Below are 25,346 nucleotides of genomic sequence, written 5' to 3'. Positions count from 1 at the left end.
GAAGTAGTATTCCTTATGGGTGCAAAATGTATTGTGATATGACAAAAACTGATGTTTTTAGCAAGAGCGGTACCAATGGAAAATTAAACCCTAATTGCACATGTAATGTCTTTACACAACAATGTTACACAATGTAGTGTAATAACAATATGTTTGCACAATTGCTGTATAGTGACATACAGCATTATGTGCAAATTCTGTATGTCACTATGCATATGTAACCTCGTGATCCCTGCACACTCATTATAGGACGTAGTCTGATTTGCACAAAGCTCTGAATAAGTAATGAAGTTCTGTTCTGATTCACCTTGCCCTACTTCTAGATGTATGCAGGAGAAAGTGAGCAGTAGGGACACTGCTGTGGCCATAAAAAGGCAGAGTGCAGACACACTAAGGGCTCTTGTGAGTGATTAGACGAAGGACTGTAGATTAGATTCTTGTGTTGATTACCAAAGCCAAGGTCACACACCGAAACAGAACAAGGAGAAAATGAGTATGGTGATGCAGCATCTGCTGAATGTGTTGTATAAATCAAACATAATCTATTCAGACTAGCAAGAAGTGGAGGTGTGAATAAGATGTTCACATTTGATAATATTAAGCTTGTCTCCTTGTCTTTCTTACAGAGCTAAACCAGACAGCAAGGACGTTCTTCCCAAAGGAATACCTTTCCCGGAAACAGAACTTCCAGAAAGCAAGTTGCGCAAAGTGGCCTCTCCCAAGCTGCCGAAAACTGTTCCGTATCTTTGGAGGCAAGTTTTTTATTCCCCGTACATGGAAATTATGCCAGCAGCACTATGACACATTTGCACCTTTACTGCCATTCGCTTTGTAAGTAACATTGTGACAAGACTTGAGACAGTGTCAGAGTATCCCCGCTACCTATTTATCCTAAAAGTACCTCAAGACTATAATGGTATATTAAACACAATGCTTCAACTTTATAGCATTCATTTCACTGAGCCCCTAAATTCCTATTTTATTACGGAGGACATGACCTTGGCGCCCTCAACTGTAGTAGATTAAACTTTAGTGAAAACTAAACTGAGATGCCTCATTTGTCACCCAAAGCAGGTTTCCAGAGACAGTCCAGTCCCATTGCTAGACGCCAGTTCCCCCATGGAGGAGGCTACCGTCTGGACGCTATGGACTTCGAGGATGACTCTCGAGGCTGGCGCTTTGACATGGACATGGTCATCATCTACATCTACTCAGTCAACTGGGTTATTGGCTTCTTCATTTTCTGCTTCCTCTGTTACCTCTTCTTCCCTTCTTTTTAACAGTCCAGTTAAAAAGAATAATGGAGCAACATAGAAAGTTGAAGATATAGAAGGATGAGAGTGAAGTAAGGAATTAAAGATGAACTAGAGGGCAGGCATGTACATATATAGGGGAAAGGGGAAAACATAGCTGTAGGGTTTAATGAGAAGACAATGAGTGAATTTCAAGCAGGTGGGATGGCATGGTAGAGGGAAAATAACATTGTGCCAGCTTGTTGTCTCTCATTAATAAATGATTGAAATGGGGAAATGGTGCATGGGGATGTTTGTGAATCGGATGTTCTCTGTTCTCTGTCTCCACACGATGCACATGTAATGTGGGTTGCACGATATGTCCTGTTCCTGAATGGAGAGGAGTTAGCATGATCTCCCAGAACATAATATTTCAGTACTTCCAAAGTTATTACATATTTTCATCATAATTCTGTAATGTAAATCATAATTCAATAATAATAATAATAATAATAATAATAATAATAATAATAATAATAATGGATTTTTCATGTTTATGCATCCTCAGTAAGCTTAGTTAAATTAAATTTTTGCTATTTAGTATGGGTTTAGACCATTTGTTAATGGCTTTAAAAACCCTGTTTTTTAATTTGCCGTCATACACCATATCCTTGCTACTAAAACCTTTTTAATTTGCACTTGTATTATTCTATACAATGTGTCTTGCAAGATGTTAATTTGCTGTTTTTCCACTGAGAAGGAATTTTGTGTTTTGTTTGTTCTTAAGCACCCCCTGGAGGGAATAAATGTTTGGTTGTACTAAGTCACTGTATTTTATAGCAAATTACATTTACACAAACACATACATACAGGTATGTAGAAGTGGCTTTAACATTAATTTGTTCTTTTTAAGTGATTTCCAGTTTTGGTAATGAAATCATTGCGTTGTTGCCAAATAAATTACTTTATTTCTGACTGAGTTTTATTATTTTCATGTTTCATATTAATAAAGTGAAAGGGATTTATAGTTGAGAATGATGACTGACTTTTTATATAATTATAATATATTTATATAATTATAAACAGATCATCTTTATACTCTTATGTATCGCAAATTTGTTGATATGTCATATTATTGCCATGTGTTAATGAGGAGCAAATAATTTACACATTATTTATATATTATTTATATATAAATTATTTAGGATATAAGCTATTTATAAATTATTGAATAAATTATAGGTAACAAATAAGTGTGTTGTTATGTGTATGTAGAGCCATGGGAACTCAACACTAAGAAGTTAGGTGAAGTGGCCTGGTTTATTGCCAGTTGGATGGCTAGTAAAGTCTGGGGCCTTGGTGGAATGACCTCTGACTACCAAAACGGTCACCTGGGACATAAAGTGTCACTTCTGTGGTTGGGAAGTAACTAGAGCCAGTGCAGGAAGTAAAGCAGTCCCAAATGGGTGTATTTAGGATCAGGAAATCATGAATCTGGTTACTCCTGCAGAGAGCCAGAGTTTCCTTGATGAGAGGTGCGAGGCCCCAGTGCAAGTGTGTGGGGAGGCCATGAAGAAGGACTTTCAGTTTTGGCAACTCAGGAAGGCAGTAGCGTTTGAAATTGATTCATTCTTGACCAAGTTTTAATGGGTTTAATTATTAAAGTGGTATGCACATTTTGGACTAAAAACCATTCATAAAGACTGAACTGGCACATCATTGCTAAGAAACCAGGAAATGGGCCATGATCACTGCAGAATTCGTTACATGTTAAATAGGCATACAATTACAGTGTGACTCAATTACAGTGTGACTCTGCACTGTATGTGTGTCTTTGTGTTTGTGTGAGTGCAGCTACAGTATGAGTGTCTGTGGGTGTATGCATAAAACAGAGATGGATTTTGAAAGTCTTCCATTGCATTCACAATTAAATAGTAATGCGAGGAAGAGCACTCACCATAGTGAAATAGACTCCTACTTTATTCAGAATATGCACTTTCGCCTTTGTGGTTGTGAAAAGCAAGGAACAGTTAATAGTCAGAGCTGAAGGCTGCCAATAGATTCAGACGCAAAAAATATTTTTTATAAAGATAGGAATGTTACATTTACTCATACATGTATTTTCTTTCTTTGATGCCACCATGCTCCATATGTGTGTGTGTGTGTGTGTGTGTGCATGAAAGTATCTTTCTTCCAATTTTGATAATACTTTTTGTATGTTGTTTATGTATTTGTCCACCTATGCTGTTTTACATGACATGAAGTATATACCATAAGTTTTTTGCAGGTAAGATTACCTTTGGAAAGGAAAAAGTAATACAAGCTCCAAGCTGCATGAGATTTTTAAGCCTATTCCAAAACACATATAAACACTCATGAACAACCTAAACTATATTTAGGTTGCTGTGAACTCGGATAAAGTAACACTAAACCACACTGTGTGACTAAGAAGATCATATTCAAGATATCAAGATATTAATGTTACTGTAGAGATAGTGATTTACAAAACAACAAAAAGAAAAAACACACTTTAGTCCTAATTAAATGGGCCTGCACATACATATTATACCTTTGCCATTTGTACAATATGGTCTATTTAAAGTGGTTTTTCAATCTAAAGTTTAAATTGGCCCACATTAAGTCTTAACAAGAATGTTAAATTAATTTTATAGTGGCCTACTTCCTTACTGGAGGCAAAGTGGCCAGCAGCCTGAATTTTACACGTTTAGGAGCTCATAGAGCTCAGGGCGGGGGTCTGACTTGATGGGCCCTATTAGTATTCCCGTCCTTTGGGTGCGCAGTGTTGCCAACCACAGAGCCACGTCAGGCCTGTAGCAACTGCTCGCCTTCTACTGTCTCTCCAAGGTTAGAGATAGGCCCGCCCGACGAGCTCGAAAGACTCGAAGAAACAGCCACTGGGAGACGAACTGAGACCGCGAGATCGGGAATTAAGTTTTTCCTGAAGGTTCATGTCTTCTCCGGCACAGAGGCTTAAAGTGTCACCTGTGCGCTAGGAAATTGTCAGCAGGGACATTGGCAGCATTATTTCGTTTCTATAAGGAGGTTGTGCAGTTAAGAAAATATCGTTATCGTCCGTCTTATTGGTGCTTAATGGAAACGCGCAATCATAAAAAATGGTTGCATCTGGAGAATATCCGTGAATACGATCGTCTCCTTCCGACATCTGTGCGTCAGAGAAGACACCTCAGCTAGCTGGACTCCAGATCGGGTGTAAAGTCTTCACTGTGAACCGTGTGCTTCTGGAGTGAAGGTGACTTGCGCCCCGTCGCAGTCAAGGCAATGCGGAGAGGAGTCGCAGGCGCTCATCCGGTACTTTTCCTGCACTCTGAGGCTCGTCTGGGAAAACATTTGGTCCATCTCCCACACTAGAGGGGAGGAACGTGAGAGGTAGACCGAGCAATAACAATAATCGAGGTTCAGCCTTGACAATAGTTGGCGAAGGTGAATTGAGCGTAAAAGCAGGAGAGAATAAGGTGAACAGTAAGGTGCAGAGTGGTGAGACAGGAAGAGATAAAGTGGTGGAGTTTGGCGGGGAGAATAAGACAAAACCGTTCTGTATTAGGGTTGTTTTATTTGTGGATGTGTATGCATGAGTTCTGCATCGAATGGGCGCAAAAACCGCCCCAGATCTGCCGGGAACATCTTCCAGATTGGCAAGCCTCCTCCCCGAGACCCACAGAGGAGGGAGAGCACCGAAAGTACCCGCAAAGCCCAGCGCGCCGTGGCCGACTGCAGAATGGTAGGTTTGCGACACGTCAATGCCTGCATGGTGCCTCTTATAAAGAGTGTGTTATTATCCCAACCTTTCTTTGTTCTAGGACGATCGACTAACCCGTGCATGCAGGATGCACCGGCGACAGCTGTTAATAGCTGCAAAAAAAGGACCGGTCTGGGAGTCTAAAAATAGCTATATGCATTTGCATTGCTTTGTCGGCAGTGAAGCCAAACAGATCATCTCGGCGTGCAGATTGACTGTGTGATTTGCATTTGGAGTGTGGAAAGCTGCTGGTGAAGCTGCTTGTGATTTAGGCTAATTTCAAAATTGCCTGAATTGGAAGATTATCCACTAAGGTGTTCGTGATCGTGGCGCATAGCCTAGGTCCCGTGTTTTGACAGATGCTGGCAGGAATGATCATGTATAGTCCTGCTTCACCCTTTCATAAACCAGTGAGCGTCATGGAGCCTCGATGTTCGCATACAGGAGTGCAGCAGGATGCTATGCAGGAGTTGCACAAAATTATTATTTGTGCACCAAATCTCAAGCTCTGAGGTTGTGCAAATAACCAAACTTAGCATAATGGGACCCCGTCAGTACAAAAAAAATCTATTTATTCACCATGCACTCTGACTTTGCGGACTATTTCAATGGCATTGCTTCACTTTTTTGCTTAATCACATGTTTCTCTCAGAGATGAATGGGCTTTTGTGGCTGCATATATGCAAGGTTGCAATTTTTTAAATACAATCTGTATTGTAGCACACCGCCATGCACCTGCATTGGCAGATTATTTGTCCCTAGTGTGGAAAAAAGTAAAGAAAAAAACCTGTACCTGCTGTAGTTTCCCCAAATGAATAGGCTAGTATGGCTGGATATACTGCTGCTCAGCATTTCCTTCTTCCTCGACACGTTTTCATGTTGAAGGCCAAGGGAAAAGGCAAGTCTACTGAAATGAACAGAGCAGGAAGCCACATTCAAGCAAAACGTCTTTGTTGATATTTGTGTGGTGCTCACTTGACAAGGTCATTCGGGGAATAACTTATTTTAATGTATTTTTTATCATCTCATTGTCACACAGATCGTCCAAGAATTCAATACACTTGTGGCTCTGTACCGTGAGCTGGTCATCTCCATTGGCGAAATCACTGTGGACTGTCCTTCTTTAAGGGCTGAAATGCTGAAGACCCGAACTAAAGGCTGCGAAATGGCGAGGGCGGCACACCACAGTCTCTCGTTGATATCGGGGTGAGTTGGCACAGACGCTGTCCGTGGTGCTGAACATGGGTGCCTGGCGGTCCGTGGCTCTGACAGTGTAAACCGCACCAAATGGGGTTGCTCTGCAACACTGCTGCGCCTAAAGTTGTAAAGTAGCTAATTTTACCATCTCTTATTTGCATAAGCATCCCCATTTTTAGGCACATGTAAGACACTTAAGCCTACTCCTCTGCACTTCAAAGAAATCATCCAAGTGTCTGCTGCATTAGTGTGAAGCTAGTGAGTTTTGGGGAAAACAGAACATGAGATCAGCTTTTTCAAAACCATGATGTCTCTTAATTGCCGGCGGGACAGCTTCACCAGGAAGCAATCACAACAACATACTGTAAATGACCCCTTCCCATTAGCTAGGCCTAAAACGTTAATGCATAAAGTGGGATGCATCCACAGGATGAATATCTGAGATAATAGTATCAATAATGTGGAGCCAATGACTTTTGCATTGTTGCTTTTAATGCATTGTGAGAGTGGCCCTTTGTGTGTGTGTGTGTGTGTGTCAGTTATGATCATTTGAACATTTGGATATGAGTTTCCTTTAAACAATGGATGTTATTGTTTTATAAAGTGCAGAATGTTAACGTGAATCTGGGTTTTTTTCTATATCAAAATCAAATGATGCCATAATGAAACAGTTGATGCAAAGTGATTGGGGTAGAAGTTGTTTTACAGTTTGCTGAATTAGAGAATGTTTTCATGCTAAAATATATTGTTGGCTTATTTATGGTAGATGTTTTTGTTTACGATGGCGGAGGAGGGGCAGCTATGATAGAAGCCTGACATGTCTGTAGACCTGGCCTGCACCCTCCATTGAGCACATCTACTCCACATTGGTGCCATGTGGAAGAAGGGCAAAGTGAGGCTTGGGATTTGAAGGTCCTCGGTGAGGCTGAGGTGCCAGCTGACTTGGCACCCTGAAACTTACTTAAATAACAATTGGACTGACTGAAGCCAGTGGTGAGAGAGGTTTGGAGGATGTCTGCAGTGCTAGCTGCTTGCCAAAGCTCGGGCACTGTTGCAACAATAACAGCATCAGATTTACTATAGCCCATGTGTTGAAGACCAGGTGAAATCATTGAATGTTTGAAATGTGCTCTCTTCTGTTATGTAACCTATTTCCTGGCTCAATAATAAATCCACTTGCTTTATCTTACAGTGATTTAAGACTGCGCATATTTCACTGTCTGTTACATGCATGACTGCCTCTATCTATTTAATGTATGGAGGCTTTGTACCACATGTGCGTGACACACTCACACGGTTAGCAAGTGAACGGGTCTGCTGCTTGTTTTCTGTCATGCGCAGGCATGAATCATACAACATCCATTGAACAGGGGTATCTGTTTATTACAAGGCTTTAAGAACATCTTATATAAATAATTGGATGAACAGTGCAGTTTACAGTGCAGAACTATTATTTGCCAATATATGGCACGTAACTATACCGCTAGATACAGTTAAACTTGTCTCTCCAAGACAACAAGTACTATCCATAGTGCTGTGCATAAATGTACTGCTGCTGCTGCTGCTATAGACATAAAGATGGTGCAGCAGACTCTAAGTTCCCACTGATAACAGCATCAAACCATTGTCATAATCATCACCAGCACATACTTATAACCCCCTGCTCTCCAGGCTGTTTCAATGTCCGTCTCCACTACTAGAGACACAGCTTAAATTAGCCAGCACAGGTCATTCCCCTTTAATCAAATAAAGCCAGTGTGTCTGAATGGTTTGACTGATGCGGGCCTCTCCGATGTGCTAGAGGAAAGCTGATAAGCAGGACAGCACTGATGACAGCTGTGCTTTAGCAACAGTGCTGTAGAAGGCAGCACTGTGACAAAAAAAGGATGGGAAGGAGAAGCTTGCAGTTGGAAGAGGGGAACGCAACAGCATGATCAGCATGTGTGAGAATTATTTGTACCAGGTGCAAGTTTCACGCCTTTCATTGCTGTCAGTTTCCCATGTGAAATAACACCCAATGAATATCACCTGCTGTAGTTTCCCCTTGAACACCAGATTGGTTGTGAAGGTATTGTGGTGTCTCATAAAAGCTAGTGATCAGCTCCGGATAAATAAAATAAAAAAGTACCCACATGACATGTTTGAACACAACTTCTCAGACTGTTAAACTAACAAAAAATATGGAGACGCTGCTAACACAATCAAACAAAATCCAGTCCGTAGCAATTTTGACTGTCTGACTGCAGATGGTGCCAGTCAACTCATCATTAATGCAAACTCCACAGTTTGTCCTAGGAAGGTTAAAATCAAGGGCAACTGGACTAACTGGTTGAAGGTACTCAAAGAAGTTTCACCTCTCATCTGAGAGGCTCCTTCAGTTTGACTGACTGGTAGGGAATCCCAGCTGTTTAACCTCTGCGGTCAAGATGATCGATACCACCTGGTTCGTTAGTGCTCCAGGTTATTGATCATATTGATTTAAGCACATAATCACAAGCAGGCAAAACTCTTAGTCCTCTTTTTTTTTTTTTTTTTACCAGGGATGTTCTTTTTAATTTGTTAAAATGTGAAATATTCAAAATAAAAGAATGTTAGAGACAATTGAAATGTGTGAAGATTGTACAAATGTTGGATGTCTTATTATCTCTTATTCTTCACATACTGCACAGTAGCATGAGAATCCAGTTAAATGTTGCAATGAATGACCCATACTACAATCTGGAAATACAGAAGAGACTAAAATGATCGCGAAACTTCTAAAAATGAAAATTGACGATGTTTGATTGAAGTGCTCAAGTAAAGGGAAATTCACACTGTCTTTCTCTCTCACCCTCTGCATTCACTACCAGTCCCTTCCTCTTCCTCACTTGTCTCTCGCCAAAGTGTATGAAAAATAATAAATAACTTAATAATAAGTCAAATTATATACAGCTTCTTTATTTGATCCTTGTGTTTGAGTTCTAGAAATCTCTCTACAAGTCTCAATCTGTACATAGACCTTTTATACAGTAATACTATTTAATTACACAATAATTATGCAATGTTTTTGTGTTGTTGCTATAGGTTCCACTGTAATTACCAAAGAACATACAAATCTCAGAGATAACACGTTTTTATTTATGTTGAACAGCACAGGGACATAATGCTAATCCTGTCCTGGGCACAGTGGGCAGTACCTGATCTTCCTCTCTCATCTCCATCAACTTCTCTATTTCTTTTTGTCTCAGTCTCCTTGTCCTGTCCTGTACCTTTCCCTTCCCAAAGCTTAGCTTTGACGAGTAATAATATTACAAATATAAAGGGGCTTTTTTGGGGTTAACCAGATTGGGACAGTGTCTTGCTTTTTGCCTTTTTTACATCACTGCATGCAGTTTTAGAAGTTGTATGCTGGACATTGATCTCAGTCTTTTGAGTGGAGCTGCAACCAAGGCTCACAGGTCTCCATGGGTAAAGGAGATTTATTCTGTTTTTGAGGAGGTGGATATGTTGTATATCAAAAGGAATAATTTAAGTTGGGATGTTAACTCGCTTAAACATAAGCTGTTATTGAAATTTGAAGAAAAATGGTTTGAAAAGGTTTTATTTAAGGCACAGTTAAGGACATACATGCATATCAAACAGAACTTTAGTCCGAAACTATATGTTACATCTCGTTTATCTAGAAGTCAGGGATCCTTGGTTGCACAGCTGAGAGTTGGGATTTTATGACAAATCCCTGAAATATTTTGGTATGCTGATGACCAAAACCTAGTACGCCTTTTTAACTATGATGTATTTAAGTTTGCAAACTTTGTTTCAAAGGCTTGGAAAAGAAGGCACTCTGGACCTGGCTATCTTGTATATAAATTTTTTGTATATTAATTTTAGGTGTCTTGTAAGCCCATGCAGGCTGGCGTAACTATACACATGGCACAATAATAAAATTTCATTCATTCATTCATTCTTAGGGTTAAGGATAGCCCATATACATCAAGTACTGAGCTCAATGAGGCTAGACTCATCCGTCAACTTCCATTAAACTGTACACAGAGACATGGAGATTTTTGGCCATCGCCAGCCAACAAGTAAAAACAGCTGATTCAGTGGTTAATGGATGGGTGTGTGCACCTCTCACACCTATCACCTTTTCTGAGCATGACGTCAGGAGGGCTTTCAAGCATGTGAACATCAAGAAAGCAGCAGGACCAGACGGTATCAGTGGGCGGGTCGTCAAACATGAAAACAAGACCTCCTTGCCCGAATGACTACCGCCCAGTGGCACTCACTTTCATAATCACGAAGTGCTTTGTGGTCAAAGATTACACCGGCTCCTTTTGTCTACCATCCCAATCAATCAACAGAAGACACCATGGCACATGTCATCTACACCATCCTATCTCACCTGGACAAGAAAGGGATCCATGTGAGATTGCTGTTCATTGATCCTTGACTTCCTGGCGGGCAGAACCCAGGTGGTGAAGGTGGGCGGACACACCTGTTCCACCCTAATTCTTAACACTGGAGCACGCCAGTGCTGTGTTTTGAGCCCTGCTTTACTCCGTGTACACATACGACTGTTAAGCCAATTTCGACTCCAACACCCTCATCAAGTTTGCTGACGACTGTGGTGGGCCTGATCACAGACAACAGTGAAAAGGCCTACCTGAAGGAAATTGGAGACTTGATCAACTAGACTAAAGAGCTGATAGTGATTTTTACAGTTACTGTGACTGTAGCACGAGACAAATATAGTTGATAGATTGACATCTATGAATTTTCCCCTTTATTTGCAACAAAAAAGTTAAACCTTTTTCCATAACAGGACTATAATTTTAATTTGTATCCATAAAGTTTGTCATTGTATGCAGAGTTTCTCAATTTCCAACTAGCCAATAACCTTGCTGTGTTCAAACTATATGTCATTTCAGGCCAGAAGACGGGGAGATCCACCCTGAGATCTGTAGGCTCTTCATTCAGCTGCAGTGCTGTCTGGAGATGTACATCACTGAGATGCTTAAATCCGTCTGCTTACTGGGCTCCCTGCAGCTCCACAGGAAAGGTTAATGCACAAACAAGCCTCATGGCATAGCGTTTAACTTTTATGTAGACACATGTGCTAGTATATGTAAAACATGTTTTGAAGATGATATGCACAGATGTAATTATCAATGACAGCTTTCTACGACATGTTTAAGGCTAGCTTCTCTCTGTGTTCTTCAGGTAAGGATTACTGCAGCCCTCACGGGGTCGACAGTAAGACTGAAGAGAGCTCAGACATCCCCATCCTGGAGGACACCTCTTCCTCCCCCACTGACTGTCCTCAGCTCTACTGGCTGGTGGCCAATGACATAGAAAACATTGAAAGGTAAGTAGACAAAAATTATGTTGTGATGTATGTTGTGTCCTTCTCTCTCGCTCTCTCTCTGTTTATTTAGTTGTCAATAATTGTACAATTGTTCATCTTTGTTAGTCAAAGCACATGAGTTAGGAAACAATGCAAAGTATGCAAGAGCAAGTATTTTTCTCAGTTTTTGTCACATTACAATGACACTTAAAATGTAGCCAATTTTCCTTTTTTCAACCTCACTAATAATGTAATAGTTGACCATTGACATGACAGTATGTGCATTGAGGAAAATCCCCTTTTTCTCCCAAGTAGGACATCCTATGAAAACTAAATGACATGCCTCTGAAAACGACCAGATATTTCTGTTACAAAGAGCTATGCCATCCTATATTATACGCCTATCTAATTACTGTACTTGGCAGAGCAGACAAAAATTTAATGTAGTGTAATGCCCGTGAATATTTGATAATTGAGACATTTTATAAAATGACAGAATCACATATTAAAATTTTACAACATCCAGTTTTTACTTGAGACGGTATCTAGTAGTCACAGAGAGTACCATGCTTTAAGTTACAGTATATTTTAAGATATATTTTTAGATGACATGGCAAAAATTTATTTGCTTGAGTGTAATGCAAGAGCAATAGATGCTAAAGATAAACTACATAAAAGCCCTTATTTGTGTTACTGCAGGGATATGAGGGAGATGAAGAATCTTCTCAGTAAACTCAGGGAGACAATGCCTTTACCATTGAAGAACCAAGGTAAGATCGAAACTGAACACTTTCTTTACCTTCACCCTCTTACACACACACACATCAACCCGATGGAGCTTTTTTATAGTCAAGAAGTATAGAAGATTCGTTGGCTTGGAAAAAACACTGTGTCATAGCTAAAATTGGCAAAAATGTCTGACTTGGCAGTGGTCTGCATGTGTTCTTGTGCCCAGATGACAGCAGTTTGCTGAACCTGACTCCCTACCCACTGGTCCGACAGAGGAAGAGGCGGTTCTTTGGGCTTTGTTGCCTGGTAACCAGCTAAGGGCCCCACCTTCGTGGGTAGGAGGCGGCAACAAAGACATCATTACCCACTGTCCTTCACCACTTGTGTCTCCCACCAATCTATTACTGCCATTTTCAAATAAATTGTCTCTTTCTCTTTTTTTTAAAGGCTGCCCATTTTATAATTTTATTTTGTAATACAAATGAGAATTGTAACTGCAATGTGATGAAAACAAAAGTCATGAACATATATTTTAAGATATTTTGCAACAAACTTTCCCTTTTTTTGGTAACTGAAGTCAGATATCTGCTTGTCCAATGTAAAAGAGAATGAGAGGTCCTTTGAAATAATGTCAATGTTCAATTACTTCCACGAACCTGAGTGAATGAAATAAGGATTCATGTTACAAAAGGGAATTTAATTGTCCGTTTTTGTCAGAAATAATGTGATAACTTATTAATAGACGCCATCCAAATATCTGAGGATGGCACTTGCAAAGGCAAAGTTATACATTTGTCTAAGCGGAGATGACAGGTTTGTGCAGAGTAAGTTTGTTGTGTATTACAGTCTCTGTTTTTTGTTTCTTGCTGTTTTTCCTTCTTAATGTACTTAATTTAGTCTTCCATAAACCAAGAACCTGTACCCAACTTTAACTTTCCAACTTCAAAATGGAAATATATGATACAATACTCAAAAAATAAAACTTCTTTGCACACAATATCTATCTATAAATTGAGACATTAGAATTGTATATACACATAATCTTTACGCAATGCGCTCTGAATTCTTTTCAAAGTTGGAGTTGGTTAGCAAATAATCTGTTAGTTGGTATGAGCAGGAAGGGTATCTGTCATTGCAGACAGAGGGTGTGGGTCTTGTTAATTAATGAGAGGGGTCAATGTTTAGGGCATGGTAAAGGTACAGTAGTCAAAGCTGATATAGGTCATTTTACATTGTTAATAAAACTTTTGTTATTGAAACGAAAAAGCTACTCTGTCATTTTCATGCATGTAATCCACTGAAATGTCCACTTGGCGGAGACAAACTATCAAAAGAGATATTCGTTTGGGTGGTCTGGGATCTGGTACAAATCCAACTGTAAAACTGAATTAATTGAATGGATTGATTGCTCTTTAAGTGATTGATAAATTCATATTTTTGAAAGAAACATCCCAACATTTACTGTATGCTATTTTGGTACTTTTTCTGGTCTGCTATGGATTGTCCCACTGTTAAACCTGTTTGTAGAGTAAACACTTCTATCTGGGAGGGTTGGGGGGGGACAAACATACATGGAGATACAGAAGGGGAGAGAGAGAAAATCCAGATAATCTTTTATAAAGTCCATAACAAGCAGCTTTTGTTTATATTTTCTGAGAGTTGGAGAAATAGGCGGGAAAGAGAAAGATTATACCGCCAGACAGGATCCAGCTGGTCACCTACTTTTGCTGCTGGGATGAAAGTTTCCTCAGCAAGCAGTTATCAGTGGCTGAAACTTCATAAATCCTCATCAACTCAAAAATTGGACATTTGTAGTATACTATTTATTATTATTTTGACATGCAGGTTAGTTAAATGAATGTAATGAATGTGTGTCCTTTGACAAAGTGGTGACATGCCCAGTGCATGCAGGGATACGACCCCCCCCCCCCCCCACACACACACACACACAACAGCGCAATAGCACTATAAAATGGATGGATGAACATATACTAATATAGTTTTATATGTAAAAAATTTTTTTTAAATAATCATAACATAGATACTGCATATTTTCACTGTCCAATGGAAAACATGTATCCCTGAAATTTTGCAGATAAATTAAAGAGTTTATAGATTGAAAAAATTCCCCTACTTCCTAAGCTAATGTGGTGTCCGAACAATAATGCTGCGATGATGTGTTGAGAGGAAACAAAATCAAAGGAGTTTCAGCATCAATTACAAGCTCTGCAGCAGCTTGGAGAGTGACCCAGCCCGATGGCCACTCTGTCTCTCTGTACATCAAACATAGCTTATATAGGATATGTGTAGGTATCTGTTAGGTACCATAGAGGGGTTTGAGTCTGCAAAATAAATGGTCAAACCCATAGAAGGGTACAATACTATTCTGAGGTAACAAAACAAGGGGTTAGAGGTCAAATTCTATAGAAGGGTTCAGTCCCTACATAACCACCAATCACTGCTCTCCCTGTAGAAGGTCACTGACCCTCTGTCCTGCTGCTACAGTGCTATTTTGAACTATTATGAGTCAAATGCACAAATATTGGATACTACACTAAATAAACCATTTAAAAACCAGCTGAACTACCTAAAAATGCATCATCACAAATTTGAAATTAGAGCTTTCTTTTTTGGAGATAAATGATTTTCATAGGACAGCAACACACAAGAGTTAATAAAAGCATATTAGCCTCTTAAGAGCCATCTCCCACTGACTGACCAAAAAAACTTTCACAGGACTACAAATTAAAAGGAAACCCTGAATAAGTTATAGGAGAATGTAGGCACTTCCACACACACACACACACACACACACACACACACACATCAAAAGAGACAACTGATCTTGTTTGGTGAAAGTGACATGAGTCATATACTATGACCTTGCTGTCAATGAATCTCAACTCTATTGAGCAGCTATTTGGGTATGTCAGGTAGCGCACTTCACCACCATCATAACATTATCAAAAGGGAAATTTTTCTCTAAAATAATGGTGTTCAACCCTCCAAGTAAAGTTCCAGAAACTTGAATAATCTACGCTAAGGTGCATTGAAGCTGTTCTGGCAGCTTTTGGTGGCCCAGTACCTTATTTGTGCTGTTTTTCCCCCTATATTTTTTTCCAACTGTACATTTTTTTTGAGTTCTTTGGAATAAGTGAGGTTAAGTGCTCATAACCTCTAACCTGCCCATACATGCTTGAATATTCTCTCACCCAAAAATCATGTCAGTTTGTGTGTATAACCACTTCATGAGTGCGAACGTGTGCTAGCTCTAGAGCATGTCAAGCATGTTCCTCTCACCCACCAGCCTTTGTGTACAACATGGTGTAACTGAGGGAAGCACATCTGCCTACAGTAAACATTTTGGTGTGATGAGGGGACATTAAGTAGCTGGTATCTTCAAACAGTTTCACAGGCATGTTCAGCCACACATGCACTCACGCTGTGAGAGGGCAGCGAGCCAGAGGCAGGAATAGGCTGTCAGCAGGGGTTTGCTTGGCAGGCTGAGCGCTGTCTGGTTTAGAAAGCACAGGACATCTTTTCAAACAGACCATATCAGTCCAGAACACAGATTTTCAAACATTATCTTGAGGGACATTTAGGAAACTATTTTCTTCTAAACTCAGACCTTCGTTAGAGTAAACTATGCATGCAGCTCAAACAGTATGTAACATGTTGAGAGAGCAACAAAACACTAGATGGAAAGGCAACACTGCATATATTTTGTCTGTGGATACCAATCCCTCTGTTATAATTACATCTATATGTAATTGTGTTTTGGGGGCCTCTCAGTATATTATACCATCAGAAAAGGAACAAAAATGAAAAGAAATTCAACATGGCTGGTGTTTTGCTATTTACTGTCCTAATACAGTTTTACATTATATTTTTAACATGCATAACATTGTAGTTTTAAAATGTGTTGAAGCAGTGACACTTAATACTAATTCACTGGAAAAATATGGAGGAAATTGTTACAGAAGATTAGTGTAAAGACAGAAGGGGGAGACAGAAGGTCATAAGGTCAAAATCTCTTCCAGCATCCTCAGGAAACGCAAGGCAGGATACTGACAACTGACACCTTTTCTCCTTTACATCTCTGTAGCCCGGCTTCACACTCGCTCATGGTCTGAATGTCTGCAGTCGCATTCCCCCCAACGCGGACACACACATTTAATCCTGGGGTCAAGCAATCTGCAGAATCCTTACAGAGACACGTGTTGGTTTGATCTGAAAGAACAGTGTGGCAACAAATAAGATCGCAACAAATAGCAAATACCGCACGTTTATGGATTTTTTGTAACCTTGGATGTTCTTACCGTCACAGGTCTCCCACATGTGACAACTGGTGCAGCCTGTTGTGTTGCGCTCTGGCCACCTGCAGGTGCTGTCTTCTGCTATCACGTGGTTCTTCCCCATACACCGCAGTGCGTGCATTTTGCACACATTCAGAAGGAGTGATTTTTTACTCCCAGGACTAGTGGCGCACATCTCCAAAGACGAACTGGTGACAAAAAAAAACACAAATCATGCGGAAACACAGTAACCACAACAACGAGAGAATCACAAAAAGTCACATGAAAAAACCCCTGATGATTAGCAGAGTTAACATACCTGCACTCAAAAGGCATTTTGCAAACACATTTTCCTCTGGAAGACTTCTCCCACGGTTTACACTGCACCGAAATAGAGGTGGGTTCCTGTTGCGTGGTGACTGTGGGATACATAGAAATCATTCTTGCACAATGCTAACTGATTAATGCCCTTTGCATGCAATGATAAAAATATATCATACAGAAAAGCAAAGCATGAGATTAAATGAAAAGTAGGGCACAATATACTACAGTCACATCTTGTCACACTGCAGTTTGATGTTGTCCGTTAGATTATTTATAGGAACCCTGAAGTTTACCTGGGCCGCATTTGATGTCCGCTGGGTCTGGTGAAAATTGTAGACTGGGGTCACACATGATCGTTGCTTCTCCTAGTAGGTGTCTACCCGCTGGACAGGACAAGGTGATTGTCTCCCCTATGTCATAGGCCACCTTTAAAGGAGAGGCTATGACATCCTCAGCGAAGGAGTTAATCTGGCACCTTGAGACTGGGAGAAAAAAAAACAAGTAAAAAACAAAAATCACACTGTAATTCATTGAGATTGTAAATGTTTCTCTAAAATCTTTGGTTTTAGGGTACTCACCTGTGCACAGTCCAGGGCGGCCAGACCAGGTTTGGCCAGCAGTGCATTCTATGGAGCTGTGACCAGTAAGATGGTAACCTTCAGTGCAGCTGTACTCAACCCTACTACCCACGAGGTAAATGTCTTTTGGGTCCTGTGGAGCATGTCGTGACAAAAAGGTGTTTAAGTTCCATTTTTCAGTTCTGGCCTTAGTACAGAAACCTCCTAAAAAGGAACGGAATTAGAAATACTGAAAAATGAATAACAAATGTGACCCAATGCCATTGTGCCAAGCTCATTTCATTTTACAGAAGACACATTGATTAATTTCATAGCCCCTATAATGCAAAATACCTTTTTAAGGCTTTGAATGTAAATATCGATTGTCTATGGAACGCACACACAAAAACATTTACCACATTTTGTGCCTGTTTTTCCAAGTTGGGTCTCAAATGTAGTTTTGAGGCCACATTATTGGGTTTACCAAATTACATTTAAATTACATACAAATTTCTCCATATCAAACTCTGGGTGTGTATTCTTTGGGAAATTAGGCTGACTGATGTGGAGACAAAGTCAATCATATGAGGAATAACAGGCGTTCTGGGTAATACTGGAAAATCTTGCAATTAGTGTGACAATACAAATATTAAATGTTTGCAATAATTTGTTCCACAATGTTTGGCTTCATCTTTACCAGGACATAGCCATTGATTAAAGCAGGCGGGGTTCTACACTTCTGACTTGCTGGCAGAGTTTGGTCAAAACACTGAGGCTCCATGGTTCTATAGAAAAACAGTTAAAAATAGGATGTTGTATGATGGTAGATTGATGGAAATCAGTGTGAAATGTCATAGCAATGACTGGTAGTGGCTGTGACAAAAACTGATACTGCAAAAACTTTGTTCTGACTTTAAATATTTCAGGTCATGGTCTTCACAGTCAGTTGTCTCAGTGGGTTCTCCGATACAGTGTTGTCCTCCGTTCTGAGGTGTGGGATTGGAGCAGGAACGACTTCTTGATCTTCGACCCCCAGAGCAGGATGACCAGGCTGACCAGCAGGCCCAACTGCCGTGGATCACTCCTTAATGAGCAAAAACATAAGACAAAAATACTATTAGAGCATACACCCACCACCAAGACAAGTGACTTAAGGAAACCCAATTAACACCATTTATTATATACTTAGACATGACAGGAAAAAAAAAACATATGTGTATCACCAGTTTTTAGTTAATTCAAAAGAATAGTGTGACATTTGGGAAATGGGCCTCTTTGCTTTCATGCTGAGATATTAATATCACTCTCAGATGTGGCTGTTCAATATAATGCCATAGTCAGCATCTGGGCAGCTTCTCTTGGTGTCCAGCCAAGAAACATGGGGGTGTGTTGCTGTGAGTTAGATCTGAAAATTGATGCCACTCTCATTTCTGTAGCCTTAATATAAAGCTACTGCCAACAGCCTGTTAGCTTTGCATATAAACTGGAAACAGAAAAAGCTATCCTGGCTCTGTCTAAATGTACCAAAATCCACCTACTGACATCTCTAAATAACATGTGATTTGTTTTTTGTTTAATCTTTAAAACAATGGTTGTGTAAAAAAAAAAAAAGATTTGTGGTTTTGCCTGACCTAAGGAAGTTACTGCAATGTGTGATTTTTATTCTTCGGTTTTGTATGGATTAAAAAAAATTCTGTATAACATGTTTATGAGTGAGCTTAAGAGGTGCTGTTTGGATTTCTTAGCTTTGGTCAGATCCAGGCTAGCCGTTTCTCCGTTTCCAGTGTACATGCTAAGATAACTCAGTGCTGGCAGTAGTTTTTTAGGCTACTGTACAGACATGCAGTGGTTTTCTGCTTCTCATCTAACTCTCAGCAAGAAAGCAAGTAAGTATATTTCGCCAAATCTTAAGTTATTCCTTTAATTAATCATATCAAACCATCTTCATGAAGACCAAACTGACTCCCAACACCCACCGGGCTGACCCTCCGCTTCGGTTCCCTGCTCACAGGCCAGTCCTGATGTGCCAGGCTTACAGATGCATTTGCATTCACTTCCATCCATGAGAACAATGCCATTGTTTCTGCATGGCTGGCAGTGGCAGGGGTCGCTCTCAGAAAGGTACTGTTCTATGGCCCTGCGAAGGTAGAGCTTCTTCACTCCGGCACACTGAACCTCCTTCACCAGCTCTGACAGTGGCCTCAGCTGCCGAAACAAGAGTTGATTTAAGAGAGTCAAAATGAAGGATGTATTTGATAAGATGACACACTAAAAATGCATTAAGTTTACACTTTCAAAGTTTAAAGAGATTATTTTACTTTCACCTTTTGTTTTATGACCTTTGGAAATGATCGAACAGACTCTGCCCAGTTTGAGTACATTTCCCAGTTCTTGTCTGGATCGGCGACCTGCATGTTCTCCAGTGGTGCTATATGTTCGATGCCTCCTCCCTGCACGTCCACAACCACTCTGTTCTCATTTATCCTGGTATAACCTATTTTTAAAAGGTTTGCAGAGATGATGGATAACAGAAAGATTCTCAAAATAAAGTGCTTTTATAGGCTGGTATGTTTGTAGAATTAATATCAAAATTGTACCCCTGGAAAGTGTTTTTCTATCTTGACCACTCCTGCAGTCCACATGGGTGATGGGGAAAATAAAAACCCAGCGTTTAGTCCTTTCACATTCATTATACTGTGAGCTTTCGAGAGCTAGAAAACAGAAAGTCAAAGCGACAGACAAACAAAAGTCAGTGCCAGAATGTTACATTTAAAAACAATTTACAATTTAAAAAAAATACAGAAGTCTCAGGCGCTTTTCATTTGTAAATGCATCAGGAAACATTAATACAAAATAATTAAGATATTCTACCAGTGGCTAGAAAAGGCTGGACTAAAGGAAAGCACAGAAGCACTAATCATGGCGGCACAAGAACAGGCACCCAGTACAAGATAAATAGACCACACAGGGCAGGACCCCAGATACAGACTGTGCAAGGATGCCCCTGAGACAGTACAGCACATAACAGCAGGGTGTAAGATGCAGGCAGGAACAGTGTACATGGAACGCCATAACCAGGTAGCTGACACAGTGTACAGGAACATGAGTATAGGCTGGAAGTCCCAAAGTCAAAATGGAGACACCTCCTAAGGTAGTTGAGAATGACCGAGCTAAGATCCTGTGGGACTTCAAGATCCAGACTGACAAACTGGTGATGGCTAACCAACCAGACATCGTGTTGATTGACAAACAGCAGAAGAAGGATGTAGAGATAGAGCCCTCAAACTCCCCTGGTAGTTATAAATAATGCTTCTAAAAATTACCAGCCACCATTAGAAGAAATACAATGATGTGAATCACCATGAATGTGAGGTAAAAGGGACTTTGTTACCAACCTGTTCCATCCTAAAAATGCCTGCCTGTAGATACACTATTCTTTGAATTAGGCCTGCCATGAAGTTGATGATTTATGAATACTCACACATATATTTTTCAGTTTCTATATCAACCCTGCCGACGATTTTCAAGGAGCCTCCAAGAGTTCCCTCAGACAAGTAGTGTGTTCCAAACCTCTCCAAAACCTTCCTGTAGGCAGCGTAGTCGTAGACTGAGGGGAGTTTGACCAGTGCCTTCCACAACTCCTCAGATATTGGAAGGTACTGAGGAGAGTTGCTCTGGAACTGCGCTACTTCTATGTCATTCTTTAAAACCAGAAGCTTCTGTGTCTGCAAGGAGTAAATTAATCACTAAGTAAGATACATTTTATAGTATGATTTTCCTTATCAAAAAGTCACAGAGTTGCTGTTAAATATACCGTGACAAAATTTCAAGTTCCTACATACCTGACTCCTGTCAGTTGCCTCATGATGGTCATAGTTTCGATATCCTGTCGTGGTCCCCGACACCGTCTGTCTGTTGACAGTATCCTTTGCATAGTGCCAACTACTGGTGTACATCTCGTCACTGAAGTCATTCTGAGCTTTAACCTGAGAACAAAACAGTGTTAGCAATGTCAGGTATTTCACATAATTAAGAAAAATACTGATCAACTGAAATGAATATATGTGTGGTAAAAAAAAATACACTAAACTGAGATCTTGAGTCTTCAAGGTACCCTGCGAAGTTTTTGACCACTACTGCTGTAGAGTAATGTCTTGACAACTAGTTTTCCAGCATTCACAAAAGGACCTACATACTCCTCACAAAACTATCCTCACCAATCAACATTAGTTAAAACACTTAAAACGAACGACGACAAGCTACCTCTTTTAGTTTGTAATTATTATCCTCTCTCTATGGGGAGAAGTAGCATTGTTATACCCTCTGTACACCTGGAATAAACATGCAATCTGTATCTGTTTATCTTGTCTGAATTAGGAAAGCACCTGTTAACGCAAAGTATAAATGCTGGAAGGACACATTACGATCAGAATGTGATTGGATTCACCAGAACATCTCTGGAGGTCTGGCTCGCACTGTGAAGTGTGTAAATCACTGACAACATTCTTAAGTAAACATGTCATCTAACTTCCTTTACAAAAAGTGATCCTAAAGTGAATGAGTGGGATGGGTTCTCAGTTTGAGACCTGTAACAGATTTGTGGGCGCTTATCTGGGATTGGCGACACCTGGTGTTGGAGAATATCATTAATTTATTGATCTCTGAACCTGTGGACCATCATCAAAGCAAGGGCCTGCAAGAATCCAGGGCATCTGACTGCCGCCAGAACGAGGGATTACGAGGGATGAGTGCATCTGATGAGTGTTCGCAATGACAGACAGACAACGAGAGAAAGAAGACGGTTTGGACTGTTAAGAAGAGATTGTTCTGCCTTTCTGCTGATGAGTTGTTCCAGCTTGCTATTGATACACCATGGGCAGAGACTTTTCCAAGAGGCTATGAAGAAAAGTGGGTCTCCAGAATGAAGGAAGTTTACAGACTTGCATCAGTCAAGGGGAAAAAAGATACCACCACATGAATTAGAGGGGGCCCAAGTAAGCTACGACCATACTGGGAAGGAGAGGATTGGAGATGGCATCGCAATGACTGCCAAAAGGTGTAGCAGGAAATCAAGAGTTTGTACCCAATTGCAGACAAAAGAGGTGGAGCAAGTAAGTTAAGTTAAGATTTAATCAACAAAACTCCAATAGGGGGAAAACTTACATGGAGGTGATTAGGCAGACAGAGATCAAAAACTGTGAAATCAATCCAATATCAGCAAACAAATCCAAAATGCATGTTTTAAAGTCAATAATCCAAAAACATGCACAGGATAGAAGAACAAACACTAGAACACAGAAACATGTTTAACAAATTTGCAACTGAAAAGGAGAAACACACTCACTAATATACACCAAAAGGGGAGTGACTGATGAGGCTCAGGTGAAAACAATTAGGGAAAAGTAAGGCATTCAAGCTCACAGGAAAACAAAAGAGCAGGAAGGAAAGTGGCCAAAGAGGAGAGCAAAATACCAAAGTAAAACAGCAAACCGAAGGAATGAATAAATGAAACAAGGAACACACAACGCAAAGACAAGACAACATAGCCGAGGAACGGGTTACCAAAATAATGACAGCAAAATCCAAACACCAAAAAACCCAGAATCATGACAGATGGGCCTGTTTACTAAGTGACCTTGGAAATGGGTGGAAACGGAGTACAAACACTACACCGCAATGTACTTCACTTGGTCATTTATCCCAGCAGAAAAACAAAGGGTGTCACCAGGAGTAACTTGTAGGGATCCTTTCCATGATGTTGTTAGACACCTTGCATAGGAGGTATAACAGCCTGAGCCTGTCAGTGGCAAAAAGAAGCATGTTTTGTGGATGTAATTTTGACAGGCACAATTGCCCCAAAGGAATTCATGGTTCAAGGGTGCCGGCTGAAGCCATCTGCTGCCAAGATTCCAAAACTTTTTCTACCTGCCGAAATATGCGAAAATAGTGCCCAGCTTTAAAAATACCAAAATTATCCTTTAATACATTGCAACTCCAGTGACAAGTCCTGTCTTTGTTTCTCTCATTGACGGCAATGTTTCAACCACAATCTTCACTTAATCTTACATAGTTGCCAAAAATTAACCAGATCTTAACAAAAAAGATAGCAGATGGCAGAAAATGCTTGCTTAGTTCAGCAGACCGCAGAGGACAGTAATGCATGTCAACATTTGGTGATGTTAATGTGGTGTAAATGGCAGGAATGCAACAATAATAGAGCAAAAGAAGGAGAAGGCTGCAAGTTGATGTGGCCAATGCGGGATTCAACAGACTAAAGATAGCTATGGAAATGTTTTCTGAGTTAGAAAATATTGTTACATGTTAATCATGTTGAGAAATGTTAAAAGTAAACAAAACTGTTTACAATGAATATTTTTTTTAAATACTCCACATGGTACCTTTTACAGTATTTAAGTGACCAAGAGAAGTATTGCAGATGAAGGCATTTTGAGGATGACCAACCATAAAGCTGTACTGGAGAGTACTAAGGGGCAGTCTGTAGAGAGTGTTGTGGACACCGCTGAAGACAGTGCGACACTGGCCCCCAAAGCTCTTTGTGTTGATGACACTGGCCCTCCACTTCTCTGACACCACATCAAACCTATAGATGCAATAAAAGTGTCCCACTGGTAAGCATATGATACCTTCTTATATGCTTGTATTGGTGCACAAACATCAATAGGCCTTGTAACTTACCCGAGTCCTAGCAGATCAATGTTGGGTGGTAAAGCTGTTTCTGTACATATGATGTATTTTTCAGTGCCACAGACACTTTCATCGAGTCCATCTTCCTCACAGTCCTGATCTCCGTTACACACCAGAGTTTGGCTGACACACTTGCCTAAGGAACAAGCAACAGGCAGAAAGCTCAGTGACTGTTCTTTACTTCTGTATGATTATGGGAGTGAACAGAGTTTTATTTCTAACCCGATCGACAGCGAAACCTGTCTCCACATCCATCCTCTAGAGGGCAGCCTTGTGTGGTTTCACAGGACCTGGTCTCTGACCGCTTTCCATCGCAGGGGTTCCCTCCAAACTGAGAGTAGACAGCCATGGCTCGGCTTCTTGTCTGTTAAATACCACAATATTACAAAAATAAATTGTACAAGCAAATAAATATAAAAGTATTTTCATCAATTTTAAAGAACAAAGATAAATAAGAAAAATAATTCACCATTTTTACTTCCACTTCTGTCTACTTAAAGTTATGATAATCATTGTCTAAATAGAGAAGTGCACTAGTCAAACAAAATTAAATATGTTTAATGATCAATGAATCCTTCTAACCTGTAATTTGGTGCAGCCATCACACGCTGACCAATCGCCATAAGGCCCCCACTGGCAATGAACTCTCTGGTCACAAAACCTTGGAAATAAAAATTAGATCAAATTATTCAACAAATGAAACCAAATAATCATTGCGTATTTGTGTCATTTATAATGGCGTGCTTTTAATTGTCAAACCAGTAAAGCAAAAACAGATTTACCCCTCGGGAGTGAGCAGGGATAGCAGCCATGGCAAGACTGCCAAAACAAGTTGTGTAGTGTTCTGAAGAAATGAAGAAGACAAGAGGAAAGCAGAGAAGAAGAAAAGACAAAAGTAGAGGAGAAGGGAAGGGAACAACAGAAGAGAAACAAGAAGAGAAGACAAAAGAAAAGTGAAAAGAGAGGACAAGAGAAGAGAATATAATAGAATCAGTCATACCAACACATTCTAAAAAAATTTGTTTGTAATTTCCCTGTTATTGAGTGTAAAATCTACTTGCCTTCATGGCGAGTGAAGAGCAGCAAACAGAAGAGTCTTGAATCGCCTTTGACGCTTGTTGTTTCTTGTTAGGGAGTCAAACTCTTGGAAGGACATTCCATAGAACCTCCTGAGGGAAACAATGTGTGTGCGTGCGTACGCTGTGG

The 25,346-nt window shown here is 40.1% G+C and overlaps 2 protein-coding genes across 2 annotated transcripts; one reads left to right on the top strand and one right to left on the bottom strand.

Annotated features, from left to right (window-relative positions):
• The first annotated feature begins 4,049 nt into the window (after window positions 1-4,049).
• On the top strand, window positions 4,050-13,525 carry rgs7bpa (regulator of G protein signaling 7 binding protein a). The gene is made up of 6 exons (XM_038704800.1): window positions 4,050-4,992; window positions 6,050-6,216; window positions 11,115-11,245; window positions 11,407-11,551; window positions 12,230-12,300; window positions 12,486-13,525. Exons 1-6 carry the CDS (start codon window positions 4,843-4,845, stop codon window positions 12,575-12,577), a joined length of 756 nt encoding a protein of 251 aa, XP_038560728.1. The 5' UTR covers window positions 4,050-4,842; the 3' UTR covers window positions 12,578-13,525.
• A 2,575-nt stretch (window positions 13,526-16,100) lies between these two features.
• On the bottom strand, window positions 16,101-25,346 carry c7a (complement component 7a). Its single transcript, XM_038704217.1, has 18 exons — window positions 25,202-25,346; window positions 24,923-24,984; window positions 24,723-24,801; window positions 24,363-24,504; window positions 24,132-24,276; window positions 23,898-24,036; window positions 21,278-21,421; window positions 20,917-21,160; window positions 20,033-20,146; window positions 19,760-19,929; window positions 19,412-19,640; window positions 18,348-18,519; window positions 18,133-18,220; window positions 17,457-17,589; window positions 17,172-17,360; window positions 16,874-16,973; window positions 16,579-16,763; window positions 16,101-16,489 (listed from the first exon to the last, which is right to left on the bottom strand). Exons 1-18 carry the CDS (start codon window positions 25,205-25,207, stop codon window positions 16,305-16,307), a joined length of 2,526 nt encoding a protein of 841 aa, XP_038560145.1. The 5' UTR covers window positions 25,208-25,346; the 3' UTR covers window positions 16,101-16,304.

The sequence above is a fragment of the Micropterus salmoides genome, unplaced genomic scaffold (genome assembly GCF_014851395.1).
Source record: "Micropterus salmoides isolate LMB-PRFRI ecotype aquatic unplaced genomic scaffold, ASM1485139v1 Ms_hic_scaffold_7, whole genome shotgun sequence".
Lineage (NCBI taxonomy): Eukaryota > Metazoa > Chordata > Actinopteri > Centrarchiformes > Centrarchidae > Micropterus > Micropterus salmoides.
The sequence above is the reverse complement of the archived record's forward strand: the minus strand, read 5'-3'. Positions and strand labels throughout refer to the sequence as shown.